The 10,036-nt window shown below is 29.0% G+C and overlaps 2 protein-coding genes across 2 annotated transcripts; one reads left to right on the forward strand and one right to left on the reverse strand.

Moving 5' to 3' along the window:
* Positions 1 to 282: 282 nt before the first annotated feature.
* On the reverse strand, positions 283 to 1,156 carry Phum_PHUM503280 (uncharacterized protein; the record flags this gene model as incomplete). Its single annotated transcript, XM_002430845.1, has 3 exons — positions 283 to 459; positions 619 to 762; positions 1,004 to 1,156. 3 exons carry the CDS (start codon positions 1,154 to 1,156, stop codon positions 283 to 285), a joined length of 474 nt encoding a protein of 157 aa, XP_002430890.1.
* Positions 1,157 to 3,593: 2,437 nt separating this feature from the next.
* Positions 3,594 to 6,326, forward strand: Phum_PHUM503290 (uncharacterized protein; the record flags this gene model as incomplete). The annotated part of the gene is made up of 7 exons (XM_002430846.1): positions 3,594 to 3,724; positions 3,813 to 3,966; positions 4,085 to 4,197; positions 4,296 to 4,482; positions 4,578 to 4,989; positions 5,428 to 5,908; positions 6,149 to 6,326. The coding sequence occupies 7 exons, from the start codon at positions 3,594 to 3,596 to the stop codon at positions 6,324 to 6,326; spliced, it is 1,656 nt and encodes a 551-aa protein (XP_002430891.1).
* Between the last annotated feature and the right edge of the window lie 3,710 nt (positions 6,327 to 10,036).

Raw genomic sequence — 10,036 nt, forward strand, 5'->3', positions numbered from 1 at the left:
TTTTTTTTGCTTCAAATTAATTAAATAAAAAAAAAAGTTTTCATTCTTTCTTTTCATACATATTAATTTTTGAAAAATATTTAAAATAAAATCTACAATTAAAATTATCGAATGATTTGGTTTTTTTTTTCCCTTTTCCTTTTCCTTTTTTTATCGAATATCATTTATAAAAATTTATTTATTTATTACTTTTTTGATAAGAAAAAATTTGCAATTAAAAAAATTGAATAAATAAAAGGAAAAAGAGGCCATATTTACTTTTTTTTTTTTTTTTAAAAGAAATTATTTTTCTTCGCACCATTCATTCTCTTTTCGAACTTGTTCTTCTTCTGCTGCTGTAAAATCATTTTTTATATTAAATGTTTTACGTACTTCTTCTGGTGTTTTACCTTTTATCATATTCGCCACCGTTTTGCATGTTATGTCTAACAATCCTTTTATATCCAGGTAATTAGCAGCCTGAAAATTCAAATGATAATAATAATAATAATGAATAATTTAACTTGAAAACATGATTTCGTTATGATATCGAATGAGACATATTTGAAATCATCAAAATCGATAACATGAACAAATCGGAAAAATATAACCATGTGTAAGATAAGGTAAATGACAAACCAATATTAATTCGAAAAGTGTTCCTTGGTCAACTTTTAAAAAATCAGCATCCCAAGAAGATATGTCATCAGTTCTCTTTTCTTTAATTTCTTCATCTTCTGGTGGTGGTGGATCATCCTTGTGATAAGTAGCCCATTGTATAACCTAAAATAAATAATAATGATATTAAAATGTCACAAGTTTTCTCGAAACACACAAATTCAATTTGTTTAACGAGTAAAACAACAAATCACTCGATTTGAATTAGAGACATTGTTTGAAATGATATTTTAACAAAAAAATAGGAGAAAACATTTGAAAAAACATCAAACTAGAAAAATAAAACAAATAATTTAATTAATGATTGGTTATTATTAAAAAAAGGAAAAACCTTTTTGAGTATCACAGAATTAACATTTGGAAGAGGGACAACTTCTTCATCGTCATCTTCCATTCCGAGATCTTCCAACATAGTTTTAATTGTACCACTACATTTGGCTACTTCGACATCAACCTCAAAAACTTCTCCATCAGAGCTTTGGAGTTTAATATTAGGCATCTAAAAAGGAAGACATTTTTTTATTAGATAATCTTAACAAAAAAAAGAATATTTTTTCAAATAAAGATAATTTATATAATTATCATACGATTATTAATTAATTAATTACATTTCTCTTACTTTATACTAAGTTTTTTTTTTTTTCTTTTTAACTAGAAACAAACAAATTTAAAATTAAAAAAAAAAATTTTTTTTTTTTTTTCCTCCTTCTTTATTCAAACATGTACACACACTTATAATTCAGTAATTTTACTAGGGATTTCAGCGTTGCCAAATTTACCTTTTTTTTTTTACCGTAACCAAAACTGAGTCATTGACTATTACAAATAATTAATTAAAATGTCATTTATTATTTATTAAATATAATATCATTTCAATAAGTTTATTATTATTATTATTATTTAAAAAACGTGTAAGTTTTTAAAATATATATTTATTTGTAAAAAAAAAAAAAAATTATTTGGTTTTTAATACATAATGGAGAAAATTTGCATGGCATGTCTTTTCAAGAAGGCACCATTATTCTACGACACTCCTTTTCCAATTGTGCGGATGAAAATTAGTTCTGTCATGTTATTTATATAATAAATATTATTTACTCTTATTCGCGTGTAATATCAACGTTTTTTTTTAAAAAAATTAAAAGTGTGTTATTTGTTTTCGTTTTAGATATAAATTATTGTAGTTTATACGCGAATAAATATGATTTAAATAAAGTTCTGTTGGGATGTAAACAGGCATCCATTACTACTGCCATGATTGATTTCGGGCGTCTGGAATAATATTATTAAAAAATATTTGGATGATTATTATTTGAGAATAAAATTACAGTGTATTCAACATAAAAATCAATGTTTTTATAAATTATAAACATAAATTATTATAAAGTTCAAGTTATGTGTTACGTTGCATTTCTTTCAAGGTAAATTTTTTATTTTTACTTATTTTTCTTATACAAAACTTCAAATGATATTTGAGAATCTACTTTGTCAAAAAAAAAAAAAATTTTTTTCCCCATTTATTTTATATTAATTTTGTCATTATGCGTGAATGATATTTAAATAATTATTTATTAAAAACTATTTTAATGAGTACGATTTACTAAATCATACATTACCATTAGAAAAAAATGTAAAAATTTAATTTAAATTAATTCGTATTTCATTCAAGTACTCATTTAAATGTCAAGTAAATAAGGTATTTAACTCATTCCCATTTAAATTTCGACGGATTTATCATCATCATCATATTTATCTCAAAATACCTGAAAGAAAATTAATAAATTCTTTATTAATTATTATTTTTTTTTCTCTCTCTTATTGTATAACTCAAACAATTTATATTAAAAAAAAAATAAAATAATTGTTTGAAATTTGAACTCAAATAAGGTCGTGAGAAATGTTAAACCATATTAATATGATTTCTGTCGTTTTCAAGAAGGCAGTGAATTAAAAAAAAAAAAAAAAATGGAGTCTTTTGTTTACATAATTTTTTTTTTCTTAAAAGAAATTTAAATACATTTTAATTATATTTATAAATGGCAATACATTTTAAACTAATTATATCATCCTTTTCGATTATCGATGTAACAAAAAATTTAAATTATAACATTTGAAATGTTTATTTATTACGCTGATTGCGCATCAGTTTTTTATTGTCAATAACATCATGGAAACATCTGGCCTTTGTATGAAATTATTTTTTTTATTAATTATGGTCGATTGAGTTCACTCGAATTAACATCACTATTTCCTACCCTTTTATAAAGCATGTATTTTTAATAAAAATTTATTTATAAATAAAATTATTTTTCTTTCATGTATTAATAAGTGATGTGTTTAATAAATTTTATTTTAAAAAATTTTAATCGAGAGAAATGTAAAAATCTATTTTTATAATTTACTTATTGGATTAATTATTAAATAATCAATAAATGAATTATTAAACTTTGTTATCATTATTATTATTATTAAATAGGTATTTATTAATTCAAATATATATATAAATAAATTTTAAAAAGATTATTAAAGTAATTATTATTTTCTTATGTCCACTTATGAGTTTAACATTCGAAATTGAATATTTTGTTGTATTCTTCAAATTGAAAGTATTTTTTTAAAAAATTTTATTTTTAATTTTTTTTGTTATTCTATAACTTGCATATTTATTTAATTATTATTATTATTATTTTTTCTTTTTTTTTTTTTTGATTTCAGAAAGAAATTGATGAAAAAAAATTATTTTTTTTTAAAATGCCATGAACGAGGGGGTTCACATTAAAGTAACAATTATTGTTGTTACTTTTTCATTAAAATCCATGGATCAAGTAAGAATTGTTTTAAAAATAAGAAAGATAATTTAACATAATAATAATAACAATAATAATAATAATAATAATTTTTTTTTAAAAATTATTCATAATAGATTTTATTCGAAAATGGTGATTGACAACCACAGATCAGGAGGCTCTGGAATGACTCCGAAAGAGCTCTCCGAAAATGATGATCTGGCCACATCTCTTGTCTTGGATCCTTATCTGGGGTTCCAAACTCATAAAATGAATATCAGGTTTGCCAAAATATGAATAATAAAAAAAAATTTTTTTTTTTAATTTTAAAAGGAAATCATTTGTTATAGATAAAATTATTAATTTCAGGTACCGTCCATTAAAAGTAAATAAAGATGATTTAAAATCAATTGTAGAAGAATTTATTAAAACTCAAAATTATACTAGAGCTTGTAAAAAATTACTATGCGGTGAATGGGTTAGCAGAAGTCCTAAAAGACATAATCACGGTTTGGAAGAACACGTGAGTTTATTAGTTTTAACCCCCCGCCCACCACCCCCCACCATCGAACGAATTGGATTCCCTTTCTATAAAAAAAAAATTTTTTTTTTAAATTAATTTTTATTCATATTCCTTATAGATTTATCGTTATTTGAGAGTATTCGATCAGGATTCTGGATTCGTCATCGAACCTTGTTATAGGTATTCGTTAGAAGGTCAAAAGGGAGCTAAAATATCGGCAACGAAAAAATGGTGAGTCGGATTGGAAAAGGATATAAAAGGGAAATGGGGGGAGGGGAAGGGTAATGAAAAAGGGGGAATCGATTGAAATTTTTGTAAATAATTTTCAGGTTTAAAAACGATAAAATATCACGGTTGGTGGGTTGCATTGCCGAATTAACAGAAGAGGAAGAAGGTCAGTTACTACATCCTGGAAAAAATGATTTTTCCGTCATGTATTCCTGTAGGAAAAATTGTGCTCAGTTATGGCTGGGACCTGCCGCGTTTATTAATCACGATTGTCGAGCTAATTGCAAGGTGAGAAATTTGTTACCGCGATTACATCGATGTGTTATCCCCGCCCCCGCTCCCCACTCCCCTCGACCCTTATTAATCAATTGATTTTTTATTAGTTTGTGGCGACCGGAAGAGACACGGCATGCGTGAAAGTGTTGAGAGATATAGAAGTCGGAGAGGAAATCACTTGTTTTTACGGTGAAGATTTTTTCGGCGACGGAAACTGTTATTGCGAGTGTCGGACGTGCGAAAGACGAGAAACGGGAGCATTTAAAAAGGGAACGAAACACGACGATTTGACGACGGGATACAAGTTAAGGGAAACGGATAATCGTATAAACAGGACTAAAATTCACAAGGAACAAGTTCCCGCAAGTTCAAGTGTTCTTCCCCTTAGTTTAAAAGAATTGAGGCAAAAGGGTTTGACGAAATACGATGCCGAAATGCTTTTGGAACAGGGATGTAATTTCGTCGACGCCGAAGTCATACAAACCCGTCAGAAATTAGATAAGAAAACAATGCAAACGCGTAAGAGGAATCGAGGCGGCGGAGGAGGAGGTGGTGGTGGTGGCGGCGGCGGCGGCGGTGGCGGTGGCGGTAATGGTAAAATAATGAAATCGAGGTCGCGGCGGAAAACGGGTAACATGTTCGACGATTACCAGAATTGCGAATCCGAAAGTGTTCCCATTGAACTTTGCGAATATCCCGTACACGCGGACGGAATCGGCATAACTTTAAGAAATCACAAAAGACTGAATAAATTAAAAGATTTAAAATCAAAGAAAAACTCTATTAGCAAAAAGGTGATTCATAATAATAATAATAATAATAACAATAACAATAACAATAATAGTAGTAGCGGTAATAATAATAATAATAACAATAATTACAACAATAATAACAACAACAACATGGGCAGTAGCGATAGTGGCATTAGTGAAAACGTTGAAAACGTCGTCGCGAAAGGAGACATATACGAGTTCGAAGAGGATGATGCGGCTGTGCCGCAGCCTCTCGTCTCGAAAAGAAACAAAATATCGGAATACGAATTGAAAAGTTTAGATTCGAAGGTTAATTACGAGAGGAAAAGCGAAACGAACGGGTCGAGCAAACGTAGCGCGAGAACCGTTTCGGACGGTTCAAAAAACGGAGTCGGTTTGTTGGAGGAATTGGAAAAGAGTTTAAACCTAGTCAGCGACGGTCTTAAAGAAATCGCAAATACGGAAGTGGATTCGGGAGAATCGAACGCGTCGGAAACGACGCCGACTAAAAACGGTCACATAAAATTATTTTTCAAAATCAAACGGAGTCCCATACTCGACGACATATTGGAATCCGGTAGTAATATTCTAAGGAATCCGTTCGAAAGGGAATACGAAGTTTTAAGAATAGACAGCCGGGATTCGTTCGATCTCGACGAATCGGGGGATGCGAAAGAATCGGATGCGTGTCACGAGGAGGAGGAGGAGGAGGGGGGATACGAGGAAGAAGACGACGTTGAAAACGACGACGAAGATAGCGGAGGAGACGAATTGAGTTCCGATAACAACGGGGGTTTCCTAAAGAAAAAACCATTGTACGACGTATCGTCGTTTTTCACGGGTCGACCGTCGTCGCGGCGGAAAAAATGCGAGAAAAAGAAAAGGAATAAGGAAAAGAAGAAGAGGAGGAGGGAAAAGTTGAACAGCAGCAACAGCAGCAGTAGCAATCTAGGTTTGGACAATGACGGCGATAGCGGTTTCAGTTCGAGCAGAGACGGACACGGTAAACTTCCGGTCGATATAGTATCTAGACCCCCGATGAAAAGACTGAGGCTCATACTCGGAAGCGAAACGAGAACCATTGAAATACCGACCGTTTCATAAAAAAAAAAAACATTATCATTATCATCGTCGTCGTTATGACCGCCTCCCCTTCCCCCCCTTTCCTCCCGAATACCGGAAACGAAAAGAATCTTCCGTTACGCGATGATGACATTTCGCGGCAGACTCCTGTTTTGTCTCGGATTCGTTCAGTTCACGGCACGCGAACGGTCGTGACGTCATCATTCCACACACCGCCGAACGGGTTGTTAAACACCGATGACGTTTCGCGTGGTGATCGCGCTGTGGTCCGTGCACGTGTGACGACGACGACGCTGTCGTCGTCGGCGTCGTCCCTTTTCTCCTCGTTTTTTTTTTTTTTTTTTACACGTCACGTCGTCCGCCATTTTTTATAAAAATAATTACGATTATTGATTGTTTTTAATTATTTTTTTTTTTGTGTGTGTGCGTTTATTTCGCGACGAAATGAACACAATTTTATAATTATTATTATTATTATTATTATTATTATTATTATTATTATTATTATTATTATTATTAGGAAATTATTTATTTATTCGACTGGTGGGGAGGGATAAGGGAAAGGGGATGTTTTTTTCCGGGGATGTTTCTTAAGTTTTTTTTCTTTTTTTGTATTTTTTTCCTATTTTTTTCCTATTAGATTTTAGTAATTTATTTTTTTTAATTTTATTATTATTATTATTATTATTATTTATCCGTTTTCCGAAAGGAGAGAAAGAAAGAAATGAAAAAAAGGAGGGGTAGGAGGGAGGGGAAAAACAAATTGAAGAAAGATTTGCGGTGAGTGTGTGTTTGTAGGGGAAGGAGGAGAGGGAGGGGTGGGGTTTAGGGAATGATCGATTTTGAAGAATTTTTTTTCATTTTTATCATTATTATTATTAATATTATTATTACTACTACTATTATTATTATTATTATTATTATTATTATTATTATTATTATTATTATTATTATTATTATTTTGTAAAAACTTTTACGACTTATATATATATATATATATATTTAATTCCATGAATTTTATTTTTATTGTTTTTATTATTATTTTTTTTTATATCTATGGAAATCCGAACGGAAAATAATAGTAATAATAATAATAATAATGATAATTTTGGGAATGTATTTAATAAATTGTATAAATAAAAGGAAAAAAAAAAGGAAAAAAGGAAGGAAGAAAATTTTTTTTTGTTTTTGATTCCTATTAATAATAATAATTTTTGTATAAAAAAAAAAAAAAAATTTCAATTGATTATAAACAAAATGATTATTATTATTATTATTATTGTAAATTAAATTTTTTTTTTTCGTCTTTTTTTTTCTAATGAAAATATCCTAAAACGTGATTGAATGATTGATTGATTGATTGAATTAATTCATCGAAAAAAATAATAATAATAAAAGGAAAACCTTGAAAAAAAATCATATGACGAGTTTTTTTTTTAATTTCTCGTTTGTTACGAATTGAAAAAATTGTTTGTTTGTTTGTTGAAAGAAAAAAATTAAGGTCGTTATTCTATATTGTAAATGAATAAATATAAACATAATAATAATTCTAATATCGAATTAAATGGACTTTTTTTTTGAAATTGATGACGTCATAATTTTTTGAAAACAGAATTTAAACGAGTACAAAAAAAATGGCGCGAATCATTAATAATTTCATAAACGTTAAAACAAAAAAAAATAAATGGAAATGAAATGGGGGGGGGGGTTGGAAAAAGGAGAGAGTACACTTCCCGACACGAACGAATTTTTTTTTTCGGGGGGAAGGAAGGGGATGGGGGGATAACGTAAAAAAAAACGACCGAATGGATACGTTTAAACCCGAATGTTTTTCATAAAATCCGCGAAAAATTAATAATAATAATAATAATAATAATAATAATAGCCGACAAAATGGTTCGGGTGTTTGACACACGTCAAATTAATACGTCACACATCTCTCCCTGAACCTGTGCTCGCTCCACATACGTCACAGGAGTTTAAATCAGGAATAAGATGAAGTCAGTCAGTCAGTACGACTCAACTAACAAGAGAAAATTGATTAGTAAGGTAATATTTGTTCCTTAGGGATGAGGATAAAAATCTCCGACGAATCGCGATAATAATAATAATAATTTTTTTTTTTAAAAAGTTGGTACGCATTAAAATTATTTAATTATTTAAAAAAAAATTTTATTTAAAAAATATTTTAAAAAAAAAAAAAAAAGTAAAAATTATTTTTATATGTATATTTTATACACGCGCACGCGCACACACATTTTATTTTATATATATATATTATAAACGTTTGATTATTAATTCACTTCCTTGTTAAATTATTAATGATAATAATAATAATAATAATAATAATTAAAATCACTACGTTTATATATATATCGATTAGTAATTGATTTCAATAAACATATAAAAAAAAAAAAAAAAAAAATAACTCACGTTCGCAGTAATAGTCATCATTATCATCCCATCTTCTTCTCTCTCTCTTTCTCTTTCGGCCTCTCTGTCTTTCTCACTCTTGATTTTTCTGTCTCCATGATAAAATATGTTTTTCTTTTTGAAGAGAATTCATCCGGAGAAAAAAAAAAAAAAATTACACAAAACTATATAGAAAAAAAGTTTTTTTTTTTTTTTTTTTGTTCTTATCACTCGGTTTTGTTTTTTCTTATCATCCTTCGAAATGTATGAGTTGTTGTTCCTCTTCTACATAATGATGATGATGATGATGATTTTTTTTTGTTTTGGTTTCATTATAATAAAAATGAAAGAGAAAAAAAAAAAAAAAAAAAAAAAATTAAAAATTTTATATAAAAAAAAATTATTTTTTTTTTTTTTAGTGACTGGAGTGTTTAATTTTGGAATTTCGATTTTTTTTTTTTATAGTTAATAATAATAATAATAATAATAGAAATGTGATTTTTTTCCCACGGCCCCCCTCCCACGTTTACATTTTTTTTATTAAAGGGTTAGTAAATCGATATTTTGTTATTATTACTACTACTACTATTACGAAAATTACTGAGCAGAAGCAATTTTTTTTTAAATTAAAAATTAAATGTGACGTCATATTTTCATTTTTCTAAAAAAAAAACCAACCCTGTCCCCCACCCCCAACCCCTTATTTAAAAAAAAAATGTTTGTAAATGAAAACAAAAAAAAAACGAGATTGTAAGTTAAAAAAGAAACAAAAATTTGAATTTCGCGCGCAAAATTTCAATCGTTTGAAAACGACTTTACCCCTTAATCTATCCCTTCCCCTTTGATTTTACTCCTCTTACACGTCATCATTTCCCCCTCCATTAACTTTTACACCACGTTTCCCTCTCCCCTTTAATTTTTTTCTCTCTAATTATTTCCCCTTCACTTTTCTATTTAATTAATCCCCCTCAACTTACCCCTTCCCTTTCTTCTATTTCATCGTACTCTCTTCCCATTGGCTTTCACATCACTTCACTTCCGCTTCGCTCCTCCCCTTTTTTTTTTTCGTCTCTAACATTCGTTCTTCCCCTTCCATTTCGCGTTCATCTTTTTCCCTCGTTTATCTTATCTTCCCCTCTCCGTATCACGTCCCTTCTTCTTCTTCCTCCTCCCACTCCTCCTCTTCGTGATACCGACCACGTGGTTTTGTTTATTTTTATTTTTTTTATTTTATTTATTCATACGGATTCGCGTTTTTAACATTCGTTTAACTGAGCGGGGAGAGAAAAAAAAAATTCTTATTTTTTATCATCCCGCTT

The sequence above is a fragment of the Pediculus humanus genome, genomic scaffold (genome assembly GCF_000006295.1).
Source record: "Pediculus humanus corporis 1103172108269 genomic scaffold, whole genome shotgun sequence".
NCBI classification, from domain to species: Eukaryota; Metazoa; Arthropoda; class Insecta; order Psocodea; family Pediculidae; genus Pediculus; species Pediculus humanus.